Source organism: Lepisosteus oculatus, chromosome 23, assembly GCF_040954835.1.
Source record: "Lepisosteus oculatus isolate fLepOcu1 chromosome 23, fLepOcu1.hap2, whole genome shotgun sequence".
Lineage (NCBI taxonomy): Eukaryota > Metazoa > Chordata > Actinopteri > Semionotiformes > Lepisosteidae > Lepisosteus > Lepisosteus oculatus.
Genome location: NC_090718.1, coordinates 3,579,981 through 3,601,371, shown reverse-complemented (window position 1 = coordinate 3,601,371; position 21,391 = coordinate 3,579,981). Strand labels below are relative to the sequence as shown.

The window sequence follows — 21,391 nt, the reverse complement described above, 5'->3', positions numbered from 1 at the left end:
CCTCACTGGGAGCGACGGGACATTTCCATGTCTGCCAACGGAGCTCTGGGCTCTGTCCGTTCGGCTGACGCTTTTCCAGAAACACTATGTCCGGGAGGGAGCCGGGCGGCCGGGGACTCGGCAAGGCCGGAGCCAAGCGCCTCGGCCGGCTGCTCAAGAAGGCGCTGCGGGACGAAGGCCCGGAGGCCGCCGGCGCCGCGCCCAGTCAGTGTGACCCCCCCAATCCCAGCCGGCCGCCCCTGAGCACGGCTGACATAAACAAAACACCCGCGCCTCTCGCTGTCATTTTAATTCATTATGATGCCGTGGTGTTCCGTCACAGCGCCTGTGCAGTTTTGGAAAGAGTGAAAACGATGTCTAGACACCGCCCTCTCGCCTAATGTCGTTCTCACTTCCTTTTTGCCAGAAACCGCGGTCGGCGGGTTGAAGAACAAGAGGCCGGCGGCGGCGGCTGGCGCCCAGGCCGGGAAGAGAGGGAGCGGCGGCGGCGGCAGCGTCTCCGCGCTCATCCTCCGGGTGGTGGCCGCGTCGAAGCAGCGGGGCGGCCTGTGCATGGCGGAGCTGAGGAAGGTCCTGGCGTCCGGCGGCTACGACGTGGAGAGGAACGACACGCGGGTCGCCGCGGCGGTCAGGGGCCTGGTGCGGCGGGAGACGCTGGTGCAGACCGGGGGCAGAGGCGCGACGGGCTCCTTCGCGCTCAACCCGGCCAGGGAGAGGAGGGCGAAGCCGGCAGCGGCGGCGGCGACGACGGAGCGGGCACGGAAAGCCGCGAAGCGGGGGGCGGAGGGACACAGACAGGCCGCCGCAAAGACTAAGCCGGCGGGGCGTCATGGCAGGACCAACAAGCCGGCCGGAGCCGCGGGCAAGGTGCCCACCGGGCAGAAACCCACGAAGGTCGCAGACAGGCGAGGCGCTGATAAGGGCAAGAGCCCAGCTGTGAAAGGCAGGGCGGCGAAGAAGGCGCCCAGAAAACCGGCTCCGAAAAAGAGGCGTTAAAACGGAAAGGTTTTTGATTTTATATGAGTGAATCAACAAATAAACGGGCTAAGCAGCTTTAAATGATAACTTCAAGAGTTCCGGTGTATTTATCCCCTACACATCCTTTATCATGCACACAATTAAAAAAAAAAAATTAAATGCAGATGAATTCTTACATGTATGACAAAATATATCAGGTGACTTGATTGAGGATTGTGTCCCACTTAAAGGATGTACTGTTGGTTTGCATATCAGCCTTTATTTTTTAAAGTGAAAAGGAAAATCTTTGCAGTGGTACCTAGATTGCATTTCATATGAATTAGATTAATGCTGTTAAGACCATCTGCGTTTAGCGGAGCAGAAATACATATCAGTGGAACGATAGTTAATTTTAGACCTTAAATAAAAACTATTAATACATGAATTGGTACTGTTTATTTTATTTACTTAAAAAAAACACGCTATTGAGTTGATAGTGAAGATCTTTTAAAATAGGTTAGTGTATAAGCGCACTCCCCAATAACAAAGGTCCTTTTTTCTCCCATGAAAATTAAATTACTTTTGGATTTGCTTCAAAACAATCAGCTCTTATGATGATCGAACTATCTCAGTCACAAATATGAGAAAATATAAGGCGACTGAATCGTGAGATTTAAAAACAAAATACACAATTAGAGGTCAGGGCTGTTAGTGCACCTCGGAGCGCAAACTGCAGCAAAGTTGCTGTCCTAGTAGCTTGGAATCAGAGCGAGCGGGCTTTTGACTCCCAAGTTTGCACAAATCGCACAGTTTACGCCAAGCACATTGTTTTCTAGGATAGGGGATATAAACGGCATGAGAGTCGGATTTCAGAAAATCTGCACGTAGTGCAAAACGGATCGCACGGCCCTTTGTTCCTGAGTGCTCGGGCGGAGGGGAGAGAGAGGCGCCTGGAGTCAGAGCGAGCGGCTCAGGCGCTCAGCCGTTTGAATTTCATTGGCGCAGAGCGCAGCCAATAGGAGAGCAGCTCTCTAGCTGACCAATGAGCCTCCTTCTCAGCTGAGCGAGATGATTTGCATACAGCCGCTATAAATAGGGGGCTGCAGGAGGCGTGAGTTTCATCATTTTGTACGCAGTACGTAATTTGAGAAGATGCCTGAACCAGCGAAATCCGCTCCCAAGAAGGGCTCCAAGAAAGCCGTGACCAAGACGGCCGGGAAGGGCGGCAAAAAGCGCAGAAAGACCAGGAAGGAGAGCTACGCCATCTACGTGTACAAGGTGCTGAAGCAGGTGCACCCGGACACCGGCATCTCGTCGAAGGCCATGGGCATCATGAACTCGTTCGTCAGCGACATCTTCGAGCGCATCGCCGGCGAGGCCTCCCGCCTGGCGCACTACAACAAGCGCTCCACCATCACCTCCCGGGAGATCCAGACCGCCGTGCGCCTGCTGCTGCCCGGAGAGCTGGCCAAGCACGCCGTGTCCGAGGGCACCAAGGCCGTCACCAAGTACACCAGCTCCAAGTAAACCCGGCCCGCCCGTCCCGGATCAGCGAACCCAAAGGCTCTTTTAAGAGCCACCCACAGAGTCCGTAAAAGAGCAATCATGATTTCTTCCTTCTTGCTTCAAACCGTGGAAATAGACAATATAGTGCAATGGCACTAAAATAACTTGGATTTGATTGATTTAATAAAAAAAAACAAAAAACATTTCCCACTTGGTTCTTTAAGCAATATCGTATAATTCTCGCTTGTCGTTCCGATGTGCTTAAATTCGAGAAGCTTGTTAGGATGAACGTTAAAATTGTCCATCAGTCTGCTGTTTACTTCCCCCAATTCTGTGTAAAGTGTATCCTGTGCTCGATTCAAATTCACCCTGACTTAAATCACACACAGCTCCTCTTCTGACCAAGTGGCTGTAAGCGGCTAACCGCTGTTTCAAATTATTCAAGTGTACCTCGCCAAGTTAAGTGCTGGACAGGTCCGATAGAAAAGTATGTCCCTGTTTGTAAGGCTACAGCTCAACCAGGACAAGGCTCAGGGAGCAGAGACCACAGCTGTCCAGCAGAGGGAGCAGGAGAGAAGGAATCGTTTCTCTTAAAAAGCCCATAATAAAGAAAGCAGAGGTTCTTGACCTTTACTGCAGCCACTTAGACCTAAAAACTTCTTACCCCTTATTAAAAATCTCTAAAGAAGGTCAGTTCTTTAAACCCGATGCATATCGTAATTATGAAATGAGAGAGAATGAAATATAGGTAAGATCAAGAATGCATGAAAAAATATACAGTCCAAGGTCTGAAGAAACAACGTATTTGTACTGATGTGCCTGTGCTTAATCTGTGTTTTTGATTTAGAAGCAACCGGGGTTAAAAGAATGTAGTCATTGCAACTGATTTATATCAAATCTGAAAGAAGGACGTTGTTCTTATATACAACAGAACTCTCTTCAGGATACTTTATTAATCCCCTGAGGGAAATTGCAGTGCACCAGCAGACTGGCACTGTTACCACAGGACAATGTAACGAATGATACAATATTACAACAATACAGTAAGTACAGTCAGTGAGAAGTGCAGTAAAACCTTTTTAAAAATGGAGTATATAGAATTGCTCACATTACAGGAGATGTAAGACAAACCAGAATGTACAGTATACAAAAAGATATATTGCACATTATAAATATATTACACAAAGCATATATTGCACACAAATCAGTTGGAAAGAGGAAAACCAGCTGTAAACAGAGAAATTCATTTTCATTCCCAAAAACAGGTCAATGTTGCCCCTGCCCAGACACACAGTGGAGGAGTTGCACAGTCTGATGGCAGAAGGCAGGAAATTACCCCCTGTAGCGCCCCCTGTCGCATGTGGTTGGATCAGCCTACTGCTGAACGTGTTCTTCGTTCTCACAAGCATGTCATAGAGGGGATGGGAGACGCTGTCCATGATGGCCATTAATTTGGACACCATTCTCCTTTCAGCCACTACCTCCAGGGGGTCCAGGTTAGAACTTGTTCTTTTGATAAGCTTTTCAGCCAGTTAGCATAGAAAGCATAGAATCATAGAAGACAGTAAATTGATAGGTAGATAGTCGCTAATAGACACAGATCTCATTGTGTTGTGTCTAGAGACTTGTTTGGACAACTTGCACCATTCACCCACAACTCTTTGGGTAAAGCTGATTAAAAAAAATGCTTGTTAGGTGTATGTAATATACACACCAGCTGAAGCAGTTTGGTGTTTATGAGTAACGAACTGTAACAAAATTAACCTGTAGCAAGACTGAAGAATTAATGAGAACAATAAGAAACCAGTGAGAACAAACCCCCTCCACATGGCAGTGGAATGTGAGATTAAAGAGACAGGAGTCAGTCTGAAGAAATAAAGAGAATTGTGTATAAAAGAACCGGCAATTAACTAAGTACAAGAACTCAGGCTGTTTCAACTCAGCTGTGTGGATACTTTAGTATTAGTGTAGATATTCTATTTGATTAATAGTATCAAGATTAATAGTTTCAAAATAAAGCGTCCGAAACTGCTGCCTCGCAGGTCTTGATTTTAATTCGGGATGGAAGAATCCTTCTGTATGGAGTCTGCATGTCTCCAGCCTAGTGCCCTGTTCCTGTTGAATTGGTATTAGCCCTACCGTGAGCCCCAGAGACAAACTAATTAATTTAAATGTCTGGGGAATGGACGGGCGTTCACACCAGCCAGATGAAAGAAAATAAAACTAAGCATTTGAAAATCCGCTTTTTTCTGCCCGTCTTGTACGAGCAGTAATATCACGGGCTTTCTGCTAACTGTCTCCTCCCGAGAAGCTGGGACGATGCTGAAGGATCTGGAGGAACTGCAATCCGAAGTAACAGGTTTAGAAAGAGCTTCAGGAATGTTGGTATTGACGGTAGAGAGTTGCAGTCTTTACTAAAGCCCCGTTGAAGAATCGCCTTTGAAGGAAGTGATTTGGAAATTTATGAGATAAACAAAGTGTCAGAATACGCGTGTACAGCATTTTATAAAAGCGTATCGGTGAAAAAACTCGAAATACTCAGAATTTCACAGGGATAAAACGGTCTAGTTTGACAAAACTTGTCCGTCTCCTTCTTAGAAACAGCGAGTCCGGGAGTGTGTTAATAACACTGAACATAGAGCAAAATAAATCATCCGTTTTAAATAATTCAGAATTCACTTTTATTGTGTTACATGACCGTCGGCCTCGGCAGTATTATTTAAACATTGTTTTTATCTTTACTGATGGTTTAAGTACATTTATTCTAGAAATAGACGACAAAGTGCCGGGTGAGCACCGCCTTTCGTGAGCTCTGTTGTTGGAGTTTGGGCAATTCTGTCAAAATTACTGTACAGAAAAACCTGTAACTCAACTGCATATTAAAGACCAGGGGGTTTCCTCTGCATTTTGCATCTCTTGTACTCGTTTCTGTGTATTTGTGAGGATTACGGGGCAGTTTTGTGCGGGGAGAAAACACAAGTGCGAGCGGGCTGTGCGGAGCGGAGCTGCAGCAGCAGCAGCGGTTGAGTCTCCACGGTTCTCATGCGGCCTTGAAGTTCCGCCTGCGCGCGGAGCCGCAGACAGTCCGACAGCAGACAGAGACGCAGCGATGGCAGAAGAAGTCGCTCCGGCCCCCGCCGCCGCGCCGGCCAAGGCGCCCAAGAAGAAGAGCGCCGCCAAGCCCAAGAAAGCGGGCCCCAGCGTGGGAGAGCTCATCCTGCAGGCCGTGTCCGCCTCCAAGGAGCGGAGCGGCGTGTCCCTGGCCGCCCTGAAGAAGTCCCTGGCGGCCGGCGGCTACGACGTGGAGAAGAACAACTCCCGCGTCAAGCTGGCCATCAAGAGCCTGGTGACCAAGGGCACCCTGGTGCAGACCAAGGGCACCGGCGCCTCGGGCTCCTTCAAGCTCAACAAGAAGCAGGCGGAGACCAAGACCAAGCCCGTGAAGAAAGCCGCCGCCGCCGCCAAAGCCAAGAAGCCGGCGGCCAAGAAACCCGCAGCGGCTAAGAAGCCAGCGGCCGCCAAGAAGTCGCCCAAGAAGGCGGCGACCAAGAAGCCAGCGGCCGCCAAGAAGTCGCCCAAGAAAGCCGCGAAGCCCGCAGCGGCCAAGAAGGCGACCAAGAGCCCCAAGAAGGCCAAGAAGCCAGCGGCGCCTAAGAAGGCGAAGAGCCCGAAGAAAGCCAAGGCAGCGAAGCCCAAGGTGGCCAAACCCAAGACGGCCAAAGCTAAGAAAGCGGCTCCCAAGAAGAAGTGAGCGATCGACCCTCGAGTTAATTTCCTACAAACCCAAAGGCTCTTCTAAGAGCCACCAGCCCTTCCGAGAGAGAGCGCAGACTTTCCCTTTTCACCGCTTGAAAGCGCCGGTTCGCTCGATAGGGGGGGAATAGTTATTTTACACAATGGGGGGTATTGAATTTTAGCGGTTAAAGTATCTTTTTCTTGAAATTGAAACTGAAATGCGATATTTAGTCGAATTGGGTAAAATATTGAACATATGTAAATTCTGTTGTAAATAATGGGTGCATAGGGAAGGTTTTGTAGAATTAGAAGGGGGGCTTTTCGTTAAGAAAGGAGCTTTCCAATCGTCACTGAACTACGCAGCGACTCCTTGTATCTCATCACCAACAATGATTTTAGTTGAGGCGAAATGTTACATTGTTAGATTGCACGTAGGTTTTCATTCGTGACTGCTAGTCTCGCAGCTATAGCGGACATTTGAAAAGGCGTAACGTGACAGATGTGTCACTCTAATAGCGACAATGGTGACTTTTCAATATCGAGCCCTCGCAGGCGGGTGATCCAGATTCTTTTGGGAGTTGAGCTTAATTCCACTCAAGGTAGCGTGGTTACTGAGAGTCAGACGGTGGTGAAATTCACTAAAATATAAATTGTTTAAAGCATGAAAATTACCGATTAAGCAATGTGTTTTAAGGCAACATTGTTGTCTTTCTTTTCTTATGCAACTGTATTTTTTTTACCACTTACCGTCCAAGAGCTAGCTAAATAGCATTTCGCTATTCCATTTACCTGTGTATGAGAATAATGATAATAAGCTTGAAATTGAAAAACAAATATCTGTCCTCACTCGGCAGCAGAGCCGCGCTCTGTGTTCAGAGTCCGAATTTCCCTCCTGCCTGTTGATTGGTGGAGACCGAGAGCGCTGGTTGGCAACACTGATCTCTGATTGGGTGGAGAGCTTGTTCCGGTCAAACCAATCAAATTGAGCCGCGACTATTCAAAACCGGGGCGGCAGACAGCTTGTATTCATTATTCACAGATTTTTACGGACGAGCTTGACAGTATAAGATGAGCGGCAGAGGAAAGACCGGCGGTAAGGCCAGAGCCAAGGCCAAGACTCGCTCTTCCAGGGCCGGACTGCAGTTCCCTGTGGGCCGTGTCCACCGGCTGCTGCGCAAGGGAAACTATGCCGAGCGGGTCGGCGCCGGAGCCCCGGTGTATCTGGCCGCGGTGCTGGAGTACCTGACCGCCGAGATCCTGGAGCTGGCTGGCAACGCCGCCCGGGACAACAAGAAGACCCGCATCATCCCCCGGCACCTGCAGCTGGCCGTCCGCAACGACGAGGAGCTGAACAAGCTGCTGGGCGGCGTGACCATCGCGCAGGGCGGCGTGCTGCCCAACATCCAGGCGGTGCTGCTGCCCAAGAAGACCGAGAAGCCGGCCAAGAGCAAGTAAACAGCCCGGCAGAGACCTCCGACTGATCCCGAACCCAAAGGCTCTTTTAAGAGCCACCCACAGCCTTTTAAAAAGAGCGATTTCTGTTTTTCATTTGTATAATTGCAGCATTTACGGGAAGTTTTCTTGAAAAAGAGGGAGATCAGTTTTTCTTGGCGAAGTAATTGCGATTGGAATACAAAGAGAAAGATCAGAATCGCACACAGCCAGAACGGAAGAGTAATGCATCTCCTCCCAATCTAGTTTACATAACTACTGTATTGCTGTTTTTACCATTCTAAAGTCGGACACAGCGAAGTTGGGCCCGATAGACTTACAGTTATATTGCAGTTTCGTTCGTGACTAAGTCGTGCAGCTAGACTGTTCGTCCCTGGATGATATAAATGCTTCGTGCACACCGGATCTCCCCTTTTTACTTTCTCACATTACTATCACAACGAGCTGAAGTCCCCCCTTCCAGCATCTCATTCATAGTGTCCGCTGGCTCCCAGAGTCTTTTCTGTTTCATTCGTGCTGCTTCAGAATTTCTGTGGCTAAGTGTGAAAATAGACAAGTTATTAGAATCATTTGGCCTCGTTCACATACAAATACGTTTTCGCTTAGCTAAGGCGTATTACGAGAAGGGAGACTGGGGTGTCGGGTTAACTGGTTTGTTGGAAACGTGTGTAAAATGTGGGGACGCTCAGAGGAAGAGCGAGGAGTGTCTGAGCTGCGCGCTCGTTTTCAAACTGTCCAATCAGTGAATTACAGCCCCCCTCCTCCTTCACCCCCCTGTACCTTTCAGCCAATCAGGACGGGGCTGCCTGCGCATATAAACCCGAGTGCGGGCTGCTGCTCTCTGTACAGTGCTGATTGTGAAGAGCAGCGAGGAAGATGGCGAGAACCAAGCAGACCGCTCGCAAGTCCACCGGCGGCAAGGCGCCCAGGAAGCAGCTGGCCACCAAGGCTGCCCGCAAGAGCGCCCCCGCCACCGGCGGCGTGAAGAAGCCCCACCGCTACAGGCCCGGCACCGTGGCTCTGCGGGAGATCCGCCGCTACCAGAAGTCCACCGAGCTGCTGATCCGCAAGCTGCCCTTCCAGCGCCTGGTGAGAGAGATCGCCCAGGACTTCAAGACCGACCTGCGCTTCCAGAGCTCCGCCGTCATGGCTCTGCAGGAGGCCAGCGAGGCTTACCTGGTGGGGCTCTTCGAGGACACCAACCTGTGCGCCATCCACGCCAAGAGGGTGACCATCATGCCCAAAGACATCCAGCTGGCCCGCCGCATCCGCGGGGAGCGCGCTTAGACACGGACCGCCTGCTGCAGCATCTTTTCCCTTGAACACAAAGGCTCTTTTAAGAGCCACCACAACACTCGAGAGGGTTACATTATTCCATTATAGTCTGTACGAGGCACAATTCTCGTTTGGTTAGCTGATAAGTGTAACCCGTAACCATAAGCGGTTTTCTGCCCCTCGTGTAAAAGCCCATTAAAAGTTTTTTAATGCATGAGAGTATTTTAATGATAGAAGAGCGATTGGCATTCAAACCCCTCCCTTACCCTACTGTTTATTTTCGGAGTTCGGTGTCTGTTCACAATTAAGCAACAGCACGCTTACTGGTCCCTCCATCGCTCTTCATTTCACCCCAGAAGAAGCATTTGTACTGCAGTACAGATCTGTGAGGACCACTGTATAGAGATTTCAATGACATGATTAAGGAACGTTTATACAGTTACTTTAAGTAGAACATTTTTTTCCAGCGTTTTAAAAGACGACCTTATATAAAACATTTTTGTTTTTTTTTAACGGCTGGATTGTTTATTCAATTATTCAAAACGGGTTGAGAACGAAATATGTACTGTTACAACGATGAATACCTTTTGTCAGTTATTCATGACCCTCATACACAGTAGTACACTACATTTTCCATTCCGAATTCTGTTTTTGTGTTGGAATTAGATCGATTATAATCTACACGGGAATACAAGAACGACTGGCATTAATCCCCTTACACTTTATTTTATTAAAATTTTATTTTGTGGTCCGTCCACCGCTCTTCATTTCGCCCCAGAAGAAGCATTTATACTGCAGTACAGATCTGTGAGGACCACTGTGCTCACTAGCCATGAACTTCAGACAGTACATGTGATAGAGATTTCAATGACATGATTTAAGAACTTTTCTACAGTTACTTTAGGAGGAACGTTTCCTTTTCAGCGTTTTAAAAGACGTCCTTATATAAAACATTTTTGGACTTTTTAACAGCTGGATTTTTTATTCAATGATACAAAAGGGGTGGAGAACGAAATATGTACTGCTACAACGATGAATGCCTTTTGTCAGTTGTTCATGACCCTCATACACAGGTGCATTGTGTTGTTTTTTTACCACTTACCGTCTAAGGGCTAGCTAAATAGCATTTCGCTATTCCATTTACCTGTGTATGAGAATAATGATGATAAGCGCCAAGCGCCAGGGCCGCACCCTGTACGCCTTCGGAGGCTAAACAGGAGCAAGGCTTCACTATCGGACCCGACCCCGACGTATAAACCCAAAGGCTCTTTTTAGAGCCACCCACGTTTTCAGAAAATAAGGAGCTGAAATCTGTTTTGTGAATATAGAAGGGGTTTGTCCTTTGAATGTCTACACCGAAAAGCAAGGAAACAAACGTTTTCTTCTAATTTTGTGCTTCTTTAGTTAATAAGCGTAAGTGCTTATTATAAGACATACATTTTATGAGTGTTCCTAGAAATGCGTTCAACATGGTCGAAAATCGCAATTAAGCCATGAGATCAGATTGGGGTTCACGCATGTATTATGGCTTTTAAGAGGCTTTCTTCTGCTTCATTTGCAAAGAGCCATTCTCCAAAATGTTGGTTTCTAGAAAGGGTTCTTGTGCTCAGACTAATTTGAAACCAGTGCCGAAATGCTCTTGGCTGTTAAAGAGTGAATATCGCCATAACTGCTTTTGACTCCCAAGTTTGCACAAATCGCAGTTTCTGAGCACATTGTTTAGTAGTATCACAGAATCCTTTGTTCCTGTGTGCGCGGGCGGAAGGGAGAGAGAAGCGCCTGGAGTCAGAGCAAGCGGCTCAGGCGCTCAGCCGTTTGAATTTCATTGGCGGAGAGCGCAGCCAATAGGAGAGCAGCTCTCTGCTGACCAATGAGCCGCCTTCTCAGCTGAGCGAGCTGATTTGCATGCGGCCGCTATAAATAGGGGGCTGTAGGACTCTACAGTTTTCATAACTGTTTTTACTAAGTGCAGTTTGTGAAGATGCCTGAACCAGCGAAATCCGCTCCTAAGAAGGGCTCTAAGAAAGCCGTGACCAAAACGGCCGCCAAGGGCACCAAGAAGCGCAAGAGATCAAGGAAGGAGAGCTACGCCATCTACGTGTACAAAGTGCTGAAGCAGGTGCACCCGGACACTGGAATCTCGTCGAAGGCCATGGGCATCATGAACTCGTTCGTCAGCGACATCTTCGAGCGCATCGCCGGCGAGGCCTCCCGCCTGGCGCACTACAACAAGCGCTCCACCATCACCTCCCGGGAGATCCAGACCGCCGTGCGCCTGCTGCTGCCCGGAGAGCTGGCCAAGCACGCCGTGTCCGAGGGCACCAAGGCCGTCACCAAGTACACCAGCTCCAAGTAAACCCGGCCCGCCCGTCCCGGATCAGCGAACCCAAAGGCTCTTTTAAGAGCCACCCACAGAGTCCGTAAAAGAGCAATCATGATTTCTACCTTATTGCCAAATGGTGGTATATCGCATGTACATTTCACTTCCTTTTCTGCCACCTAATGGCGGCGCCAGCTTTCATATGTCTTGCGCTTTTTCTCTGCGACTTACGGTACTGTGGTTTGTAGCTGAAGAGCATTGGAAGATGGGATTGGAGACAAAATGGCGGCGCCCATATGAGTGGTGCTATTGACTTTCCTTTAGATTTTGAATGTTTTTTTTCTCCGATAGCATTTTCAGGTCTTTCTTTGAAGTGGTTTACAAAAAAAAAACGGATTTATCATTATTTTTCTTGGAGATATAAATCATAGCAGTAGTTGAAGTTTTGTTACGATTGTGCTGTGTAACGTAAAGGGGATTTAAGCTTGTTGAACGTGCTAAACTGTAAGGTACGTATTGGCTAGGGTGTAGAGCTTTTATTCGGCTGTTTTACAGATACAGGGAGATGTCGTTTTGCAGTACTGTGTTTGTCTCTGTTTTTTATTTATGGTATCGAAGTTGCGATGTGATGGTAAGTGCTTTGAAACTGAAACTTATTAACTGGGTGATATTAATGTTCTTCATATAGGTTTAATAAATACCAAGCAATGTCAGCGACTGCACAGATAAATTGCATTCGCATAAAAGCACCAGCCAAATACATATCTAAGTGTAGTGATTAATAATCCACTCAAGTCAGTATTATTGTGCTTTTGTGTTTAGTCGGTGTCTGTCAGCCCCAGACCCCACTTCTACTGCTTTCCGTTTTATTTAAGCTGCTGTATTTCTGTCTTCAGGCGTCCGATGGCTTTTCTGGGGAATCTGTTGAGGACGAGTCTGTCGATCTTTAAGTTGACAGTCAATGAGAGACTTCCACACAGGTATTGCATTACCTAAGCCCTGTGGCTTTCTCTTGTTATCAAACTTTTCATCTTAGGTGTTTACCTGGAACCCTGAACTCTGATGAATTCGATTCATAACCATAAGCTGTAAAAACAATTGTGCAGCAATGACATGCAAAGATGAGTTTGCAGATCAGTTAATACATTGTCAGCGTCGCACACTTACAGTACTGTAGAAATTATCCAGTACCTGCAATCACAAGCTGAAGAACTGGGTTTTACACCCCAATTTCCAGAGAGGCCCTAGTCCATCTAATTTTATGTGTCATCGACAATCTTGAGCCAACTTGCACACTGCAGTGCCTCTCCTGCGTCCTTTTGGAGAGAGAGAGAGAGAGAGAGAGCTGCAGTACTACGAGAGAGAGAGAAGGGAGGGGAGATAGGCACCTCTCTGTCGCCTTTCCATGCGGTCCGAGAATACAGAGAGGGAGAGACTTGCGCAAGACTGCGGTACAGTTCCAGCAGAGAGAGACTCTGACTTCGAGAGGCGCTGCATGAACCCCCAGAGAAGGTAGACAGGACAGAGGAGAAAAGGGTGGCTGGGGTGCTGCTTTTTCTTTTTATAACCTTTTGTTTATTTGCATGGGAAAACGCCAAAAAAAAGGCGATTTCAAACGGTTCAGCGGCTGAAAACTACTGGATTTTTAAAGCACTGCCAATTCTAGCATTTGAATTGGCAGGAGAGAAAGGGATCTATACCATTTTTCAGCTGACTTCGACTTGACTTTCCCGTTGTTGTTGTTTCTTTTTTTGCTGCACATCAGTCAGGCATCCGCTTTAACGGGGAGGCTGTCTGTCTTTCCGAACAGGTGACAGCCGGAGGCGCCTGCGCGTGTCGCGTCAGAAGGAGAGGAGACGCTGAAGTCCAGCCGGCGGCTCCACTGCGGCTCCGTGGCCGACGCGACTCCCATCACTCATTTCGAAAGCTGCAGTCACAGCAGATTCCGCGCCCCCCAATCCCTCTCCCTCGCCAAGCATTCAATCCCCCCTATCCCCCCGCCCCCCCAAACCACCAACACCCCCTCCTCATCATCATCACCACCACCACTTCATCCCCTCCAGAATCTGGACGTTTTCTTTCTCCCACTCTGCCTCCTAAACTTCGTGTCTTCGAGCTTGCACTGAGCCATCCGACAGACGGATCTCAAACGCGATGTAAGTACACTGCTGTCTTGCTTATTTAAAAAACATAAAACGTTTAAATTAGAATATTTCCCTTTTCCAAACTCCGAGAGGTGAATGGATCGATTAATGGAAATCAGTTAATGATAATACACACTGTATACTTGCAGTGAACTGTCTATGTCCAGCATGTATATGTTACTGAGTCTGTCATCGGACATCAGTATGTGTTTGTACAACATTTCTGCGTCCTGAAATGATTAGGTCTGTAACAGTATGTGGCTAACAGATGATAGGGATTTGGGGAGATTCCTTCGGGGCTGGAGTAGTGTAGGGGTGCAGCATGTGACCCAGGCTCTCTGGACCAGACTGTTTCAGGACAGCAATTGAGAGGTCACTTTTCGTTGGGGGGCTGGGCTGTGTGTGTCCTGTCAGCACGCACTGGACAGATTGGCAACTCCACGGTCCGATTTCTCCCCCGAGAACCTTGTGTTTTGTGTTTGTGTGTGGAAGAGCAGAAAGTCTAACCCCCTTCCTCAAAAAAAAGAAAAGTCAGCCATTTTGGTGCAAAAGTTGAGTTGAGACGGACCCAGGGCTGTCGCTGCTTTCAAAGGGGGGTGGGGGTGGGAGCCCTGCGGTCGATTTAAAGGAAACCGGGACCTTCAGGTCTTACACATCCACCATTAAAGGAGCAGCAGCTCATATTGTTGACCGTGTTACTTTGTTGCATCTAGATACAGCTTTAGAGTTTGCAAAAACAGAGAGATTTAGAGGAACTGGACTCATCCTCTGCAGAAGTACTGTAACTGTGGATAGGCCTTACTGGAAGATGTGGGAGAATTGCCACTTGTAAACTGGTTACTCCTCAAGGACAGGTGGGACAGAGCAGGGAACGCTGCACTCTCTTGTGTGGAAGCACACAGATTTGAGATTTGCCCTACAAGTGACTACAGTGCTCACTGTTAGCAGTATTCCTATAGATGTTGTTAATAATCCCAGTATGAGGGATAGCAGTGACAGCAGAGGATATAGCAGAAGAAGCAGCAGCAGTGCTTTCAATGGTCTGATTGGAAAGGATGCATGAAATCACTGTGCTGCTGAGTGAAGTTTTGAAATAAGTTTAATCATACAGAAGGCCTCTCCTGAGAGTAGCAGAAAAGAACAGGGAGAAAATTGTGACCTTCTCCTGCTCTGGTTTAAGTGCAGCTGTTTTCAAGGTGTGGTTCTGCAGACGTCAGGGCTAAAACAGAACATATTCAACAGCCAAATGTAACAGGTCAAGCATGGTATAGAATATTTTAGGCTCCAGTCACAGAATGCATATGCTAATGTCAAGCTCTTTGAGAACCAAAAATTCAGCTATAATCGGATTGCTGCTGTAAGTGATGGTTGACCAATAGGTGGCTCTATATCAGTGGACTCAGACTTTCTAATCCGATGCTCCTGTATGGTGACCGGGGGCACTGCTGAAGAAGGCGCTGTCCTTTAGATGAGATGTAAAACTGAGGTTCTGACTCATCAAAGATGAGTCATTCAGGATCTCATGGCAGAGGCTGTAAGTGTAGGAACAAAAGCCCAGTGTCCTGGCTAAATTCCAGCTGATATTTTCCAGTTGGCGCTTGTAGAATCTGGCCTGCTGTAAGGTTTCTCTTAATTCGACTGTTGAAGCAGTTTCTCCACTCCTTCACATGATCTGCTGTGTAGTGGGGCATCTGATGCACCCCAAAACATATGGGGTTCCTTTCTGTAACACAGGGCAGTATAACAGTACAATAGACTGTAATACACTGTAGTACTGTATTATATTTGTTATGATATAATAATAACAGTGTAATACTGTCAAAAACAAGAAATTAGAAACAGTATATAGCTAATACTGTAAATATTTTAGCTATTAATTATTTTTTTTTGTCTTTCTTAGTTTAGTGGCAAATATACCTGATATGTTTACGTAAGGGATATGTTTACTCCTCCTATTGCTCTGTCTCTGACTCAGGTCAGCCCCAGCTGCGGCCCCTGATGCTGCCCCCCCTGCCGGGCCACAAGGAGCCCCGGGAGCCCCAGGAGAAGAAGGAGGGGCCCCTGGGTCTGGCTCTCCCCCTGCCCCTCCCAACCTCTCTAGCAATCGCAGAATGCAGCAGACACAAGCGCAAGTAGAAGAGGTCAGAGAAATCCTAATATAGACCCTAGAGACACTCCTCACATACAGAGATTAATACAGACCCTAATATAGACCCTAGAGACACACCTCACACAGAGATTAATACAGACCCTAATATAGACCCTAGAGACACACCTCACACACAGAGATTAATACAGACCCTAATATAGACCCTAGAGACACACCTCACACAGAGATTAATACAGACCCTAATATAAACCCTAGAGAAACACCTCCATTAATACAGACCCTAATATACACCTTAGAGACACACCTCACACAAGAGATTAACACAGATACTAGTGTAGCATTTTGAAGATTTGGGATTAAGACATTAAAACAATAACAATCTGATTAAGGGCTTTAAAAGAGCTGAGTGGGTGAAAAAAAAACCCTGCAGACACACCTGTCAAGTTCTTGGATTGGACAGCCTGGCTCTAGTGTCTCTCCTAACAGAGGAATTACCTGGGTGTGTATGCAGACAGACGACACCGATGGTGGTACATGTAATCTTAGGACACAGGTGGGCTGTTAATGCATCAGCAGGGTGACTTCTCTCTGTCTCTATGCCTCTTTTCTCAGGTTGTCGACATCGTGCGAGTCAATGTGGACAAGGTCCTGGAGCGTGACCAGAAACTCTCGGAGCTGGATGACCGGGCCGATGCACTGCAGGCCGGCGCTTCGCTGTTTGAGAGCAGCGCCGCCAAACTGAAGAGGAAGTACTGGTGGAAAAACTGCAAGGTGGGCCATGAGCAGGGGTCTGTGAGCTTCGCTAGTTAATGTGCTTCTTGCAAACACAGTGTACTCTGGGAAAAAGAACCTCTTCTATGCCAGATGAATTGCATGGGCACACCTAATGCACAACGCAAGTCAGCATTCTTCCATTCATTTTTAATGATCCAGGACAGAGCCAGAGCCTATCCCAGCAAGCACATGCCACTCTGCCCCCTGCATGCTGACACAAATATGCCAAATATCAAAAGAACAGTAAAGGCACATGTAATAAAAAATGAACATAAAGGAGGGGAAAAAAAAAACCGTTCCAATATAAAATTGAACCTCTGAGAATGTCCTAGGAGCTTTGAGAAAGTTCTCTCAGGCCAGGCTGCTAGAACACGAAACTGCAGAACTGCGAATGAGGTGGGTGTATCCATGGAAGGGTAATGAGAAGATCATAAGTGACTCTTGTTAATTTGGCTTTATAATTGAATGGACAATCCAGCCTGTTTTAACTGTTAGTGTTTCTTTGACTTCAAACATGACATTGGGCCTGAGGCAGTTCATGAAAAAGCATAATAAAGCAATGCACTCATTACTGTCATTGAGACAAGTTATTTTTTTGCCCCCCAGAGCTTCTCTGTCAGTTGATGAGGAAGTTTCAGCAAATTGCCCCATCTTCTTCTCTCTCAGTCAGTGTTTATGGACAGGGAATAGAGTTACCACCCTGTAGCCTGATCTGGTCAGATCACAGAAGCTAAGCAAGGCTGGGACTAGTCACTACTGGGAAAGGAAGTTTCTATAGAAAACCGGGGTACTGTTGCTCTTCCTCCTGGCATGCAATTTCTAATCTAAGGGTCTCAAAACGAGTTCCCTCGGGTCAAGCCTTCATTTTTCAAGTTTTAGTTCTAAATCCATGAGTCAGTTATACCATTAACTTGATTAGTTTCTTAATATTCTAAATAAGGAATTGTTCTTATAGCCTTTTACAGTTGATTCTATGAGACCTTAATTAATGGTGTGGTTATGTTTACATGACCTCAGATCCTTGTTAGAATTCTCAAAGTCATGCAGCTATTTGAATAATTAGACCAACTTCGTTACTAAGACTGTGAGTGTAACAGAAAACAGAAGACACTGGCCCCTCCAAGGGTTGGGTTATGGGCTACTGCTCTAATCCAATACCTCAGTGTGGTGTTTGCTCAGACAGAACCTTAGGAGATGTGATATTATACCAAGACCCTAACTCCTTGGTCATTATTGATCTCATGGCACTGTTTGAGAAATAAGGGGTGTTGTTCCCCGTGTCTTGACCTGATTCTGCTGATGGCTTCTCATCAGCGAGTCTGGCCTCCCTAAAGTTTCCCCTTAATTCAATTGATGGAACAATATTTCACTGCTCCCCTTATCTCCTGCGTTGTGGGGCAGCTGTGTATCCCCCTGGAGGTGGCTGTATTTCAGAGATGGAGTAAGTGTGTCCCCTCCTACCTACAATCTAATTAGCATCCAGTGTGATGGAAAGCATCATCTAAATCTGTAGGATTATTAGCGGATGTGACGTCCACTCACTCTTAACTCTCTAATTCTCTCTCTGTCTTAGATGATGATTATGATGGGAGTGATATGTGCCATTGTGGTGGGCATCATTTTTCGTAAGTATAATCTACTGCAGCAAGTCAGCATTACAGTTGGTCTGTGTTCCCCTTAAGCCACAAGAGGGCGCCAGCACGCTTCAAAGAGATGGGCCTCTTGTCCCATTTAATATGGATTTCCCTCTGGGGTATTTCCCCTTTGCAGTTTCTTGCAGAAATCCCCCTGGCACCCAGCTGTCCTTATTACAGCAGGAGTAATTGAGAAGATTCTCTTCCTCCCCTAAGGAGAGTAGGGAGCACCCCAGCCAGTACCTTTGCTCAGAAGAAGAAAGCTGCTATCGACCACCCTTGTATTAGGAAGATAGAGACACTGGGACCACAAGAGCAAAGTCGGGACAACAATCCCTGGTCAGATGTGATCCAGTGGGTCAGGAGAGGACTGTTGGATGGGATTTTGCTGTGTGACAGGAAAGGAAATGGGAGACTCTGAAAGCTAAAATCTGTCTCTGCCCTCCTCCCCCGTGTGAGAGTACTGTATTCGTTCCTTTCCTGTTTGATCTCAGAAATATCCTATCCTGATAGTCCCAAACCAGCCCATACAATCCCATTTGGCAAAGATTCTTAGCCATAAAGAAGAACAGCCTTCCTCTCATTTCCCTGGTGCAGGTGAGTCAGTAGCAGCTTTCATCTTCTCCGGAGATTAGGTGCAGACTGGGGCTCAGTTCTCTGGGAGGCTTATAAATATCTGATACCAGTACCCAGTCCTATGAAGGACCCGTGTGGCTAAAGGGAGAACAACAGTCATTTTTTACTGCTTTGTTGCACTGTCCTCTTTGCTGTGCAAAAGCAGCAGTTGGAATATGTGATTGAGAAACATTTACAGAAAACTTCCATTAGTGCTTTCTACTGTTACAACATTTGTGAAACTTATACTAATTCAGCTGAGTTTGGGTGTGAAGAAACAGTGAATGACATTGCCTGATCTTTCGCAGTGATCACTATCTTAAAAATGCAGTCCATATGAAATGTTATAGGAGCTCATTGTTCACACTTTCTGTCATTAACCTCATCTGTTCTTCTTCACAATGTTTGTGCTGCATAATACAGATCTATGGGAACTGACCATTATCTTCAAGGAAAATAGCAGTTATTTCAGTGAGAGATCACTGTGTTTCCAGATAAAGAGGGAAACCTGAGTGAAAATACTAGAACAGTGCAGAATGTCTAAGTCTTCTGCAGAGCAGTGTATCTATTTAATTCATGTCAGTGTCTAGATTAACTCCGTTCCACTGCCTCAGCTTTGAATCTGTAGCGTTCTCTCAGGCTTTCCTCTCTCTGAATGTAGTTGGACTGGACTGTAGAGTCACACAGGCATACTGGCTGTATGAACCAGTTATTCTCCTGTGCAGCTTGTCTTTCTCATGACCTCTATCTCCACCTCCTTCTCTTCCCAAGTGTACTTCTTCACCTGAGCTGGACTCCAGAAGCCTGGACAGCAAAGAGTGGGAAGAAAGGAAGAAAATAAGGAGAGAAGGAAAAGCACTGAAGGCAATTCAGCCCCATATCCTTCTGATTTCAAACACTAATATCTTCCATACATTTGTCATCTGGTCAGAAAAACAGATACTAGTTTACACACATTAATGCCATCTGCTTAGTTTCCTCCAGTTCTCTCATCTCACTGTGTCTCCTGTCCTCATGTGTGCTTATTACTGAGGGATTCTCTGTGATCTCGTCTCACTGTGCCTCCTGTCCAGTTGTGTGTGTTTATTACTGAGGAATCCCCTGTGATCTATTCTCACTGTGTTTCCTGTCCTCATGTGTGCTTATTTCTGAGGGATTCTCTGTGATCTCCTCTCACTGTACCTCCTTTTCTATTTAGCAGAGTTTTATGAATATGTAATTGGAAATTGTAATTGTGCTTATTTTTTAAACGTGTTTTTGTACTAATGTACTCATTGTCTGTTTATTAATTTAGTCATTGTCTGAGAGACTGCTTGGATATTGTTCTTGCCCAATATATATGGTGATCGACAGTGACAGAACTCCATTTTCACCAATATCTCCTACACACAATATGTAAATTCACTATATATATACACCTGATGTGCACTCATACTGTACTCGAAGAAAACACAGGCATACAGGCACTTTCTGGTGAATGTGTATTCACATACACAAACAAACACTCATTGTGGATATCATTGTTGGACACACTGTATACACACACACCTGGAGTCCAGACTCCTATTGGACACACTGTATACACACACACCTGGAGCCCAGACTCTTATTGGACACACTGTATACACACACACACACACACACACACACACACCTGGAGTCCAGACTCTTATTGGACACACTGTATACACACACACACCTGGAGTACAGACTCTTACTGGACATCTTGAATATATACACGCCTGGCGTACAGACTTATGTTAAAGACAGTGTGTATACACATCTGGTGTATAGAAATTCCAAAGAAAAAAAGATCCACTGTATAAACTGGGCGTAGTGCTTTGGCGTTGTTTAATTTCTGAGCTGTGATTTTGTGGATGATCATTATCGTATGATCATTATCGATTCAAGCATGTATATTTGTTCTGTACGCTGTGCTTGTACTAATTAAAATCAATATTGCTAATTATACTGTTTGTGTTTTGATTTACTTTAAGCCTCAGAAAACTCAACTCTTCCTTTTCCATTCAATCTTGAACTAATTCCCGATTCCATTGCCTGTTCTCTCATTCACAGATATAATGGACTGTAGTCTCCAGTTAGTCAGTGTCACTGTGCTGTAGTCTCCAGTCAGTCAGTGTCTCTGTGCTGTAGTGTCCAGTCAGTCAGGGTCACTGTGCTGTAGTGTCCAGTCAGTCAGTCAGTCAGTGTCCCTGTGCTGTAGTGTCCAGTCATTCAGTCAGTCAGTCAGTCAGTGTTAATGTTACAGCTCATGCCCACTACCACATGGAGCATTTTAAATAGGAAAGTAAGTATAGGCTGTAGGCTACTAAAGTTTATTTTATTTGACAAAGACATGTGTCCTTCTATTAAAGATACTTAGAATTGTGATTAAGGTACAAATAAATAACCTTCTAGATGGGGTTATTCAAGAGGGATTCTGGAGCTGCCTCTCACAAGACACTTTAGATTTTAAAGATCTGGACACAATTCTCAGTTTATAATTCACAAGAAATGTTACAAATTTATGAGCCTGGTCAGTAGTCCTTCCATTGGGGTTCACTGTAATTACAGATCTGAGAAAATGTTTCTTCAGCTTTGCAGGAGTTTCAAGCTTCCTCATCTATAGAATTCCAACTTCCCTTCCAAAACATGCAGACAGGTGTGTTGTGTCACACATATAGGAGCTGTTTCACCTTAACCTTTCACTGCCACTGTCCCAGAGCAGGCAGTTTTACAAGCAAATGTGTCACTGAGTTCCGCTCCAGGCATAATCATTGACACACAATCCAAACCTCTACCCTGGTACAGTACATCTATCTGTCTTCTCACGGCTTTATCCAGTACAGGGTCGCAGGGGGAGCTGGAC

General features: G+C 46.3%; 7 protein-coding genes across 11 annotated transcripts; all 7 read left to right on the top strand.

The window, feature by feature from the left end:
* Positions 1 to 86: 86 nt before the first annotated feature.
* Positions 87 to 1,065, top strand: LOC102683977 (histone H1.2-like). Its single transcript, XM_069182731.1, has 2 exons — positions 87 to 204; positions 407 to 1,065. Exons 1-2 carry the CDS (start codon positions 87 to 89, stop codon positions 994 to 996), a joined length of 708 nt encoding a protein of 235 aa, XP_069038832.1. The 3' UTR covers positions 997 to 1,065.
* Positions 1,066 to 2,095: 1,030 nt separating this feature from the next.
* Positions 2,096 to 2,634, top strand: LOC102697656 (histone H2B 1/2). Its single transcript, XM_006642351.3, has one exon. The coding sequence runs from the start codon at positions 2,110 to 2,112 to the stop codon at positions 2,482 to 2,484; it is 375 nt and encodes a 124-aa protein (XP_006642414.1). The 5' UTR covers positions 2,096 to 2,109; the 3' UTR covers positions 2,485 to 2,634.
* Positions 2,635 to 5,460: 2,826 nt separating this feature from the next.
* Positions 5,461 to 6,451, top strand: LOC138224710 (histone H1-like). Its single transcript, XM_069182732.1, has one exon. The coding sequence runs from the start codon at positions 5,573 to 5,575 to the stop codon at positions 6,212 to 6,214; it is 642 nt and encodes a 213-aa protein (XP_069038833.1). The 5' UTR covers positions 5,461 to 5,572; the 3' UTR covers positions 6,215 to 6,451.
* Positions 6,452 to 7,154: 703 nt separating this feature from the next.
* On the top strand, positions 7,155 to 7,694 carry LOC138224714 (histone H2A-like). Its single transcript, XM_069182745.1, has one exon. It carries the CDS (start codon positions 7,267 to 7,269, stop codon positions 7,651 to 7,653), a length of 387 nt encoding a protein of 128 aa, XP_069038846.1. The 5' UTR covers positions 7,155 to 7,266; the 3' UTR covers positions 7,654 to 7,694.
* An 832-nt stretch (positions 7,695 to 8,526) lies between these two features.
* On the top strand, positions 8,527 to 8,937 carry LOC138224890 (histone H3). Its single transcript, XM_069183062.1, has one exon. It carries the CDS (start codon positions 8,527 to 8,529, stop codon positions 8,935 to 8,937), a length of 411 nt encoding a protein of 136 aa, XP_069039163.1.
* Positions 8,938 to 10,888: 1,951 nt separating this feature from the next.
* LOC102684181 (histone H2B-like) lies at positions 10,889 to 11,364 on the top strand. The gene has a single exon (XM_069182751.1). It carries the CDS (start codon positions 10,907 to 10,909, stop codon positions 11,279 to 11,281), a length of 375 nt encoding a protein of 124 aa, XP_069038852.1. The 5' UTR covers positions 10,889 to 10,906; the 3' UTR covers positions 11,282 to 11,364.
* Positions 11,365 to 11,502: 138 nt separating this feature from the next.
* On the top strand, positions 11,503 to 20,488 carry LOC138224713 (vesicle-associated membrane protein 1-like). 5 transcript variants are annotated; one of them, XM_069182738.1, is made up of 7 exons: positions 11,503 to 11,754; positions 12,142 to 12,225; positions 13,056 to 13,401; positions 15,365 to 15,530; positions 16,112 to 16,270; positions 17,847 to 17,898; positions 19,294 to 20,488. In XM_069182738.1, coding segments are annotated over exons 3-7 (396 nt in total). In that variant the 5' UTR covers positions 11,503 to 11,754; positions 12,142 to 12,225; positions 13,056 to 13,399; the 3' UTR covers positions 19,311 to 20,488. The 5 variants fall into 5 exon arrangements, with proteins under 5 accessions (XP_069038839.1, XP_069038840.1, XP_069038842.1 ...); XM_069182739.1 differs by lacking the exon at positions 11,503 to 11,754 and adding an exon at positions 11,820 to 11,876; XM_069182741.1 differs by lacking the exons at positions 11,503 to 11,754; positions 12,142 to 12,225 and adding an exon at positions 12,646 to 12,696.
* The last annotated feature ends 903 nt before the right edge of the window (positions 20,489 to 21,391 follow it).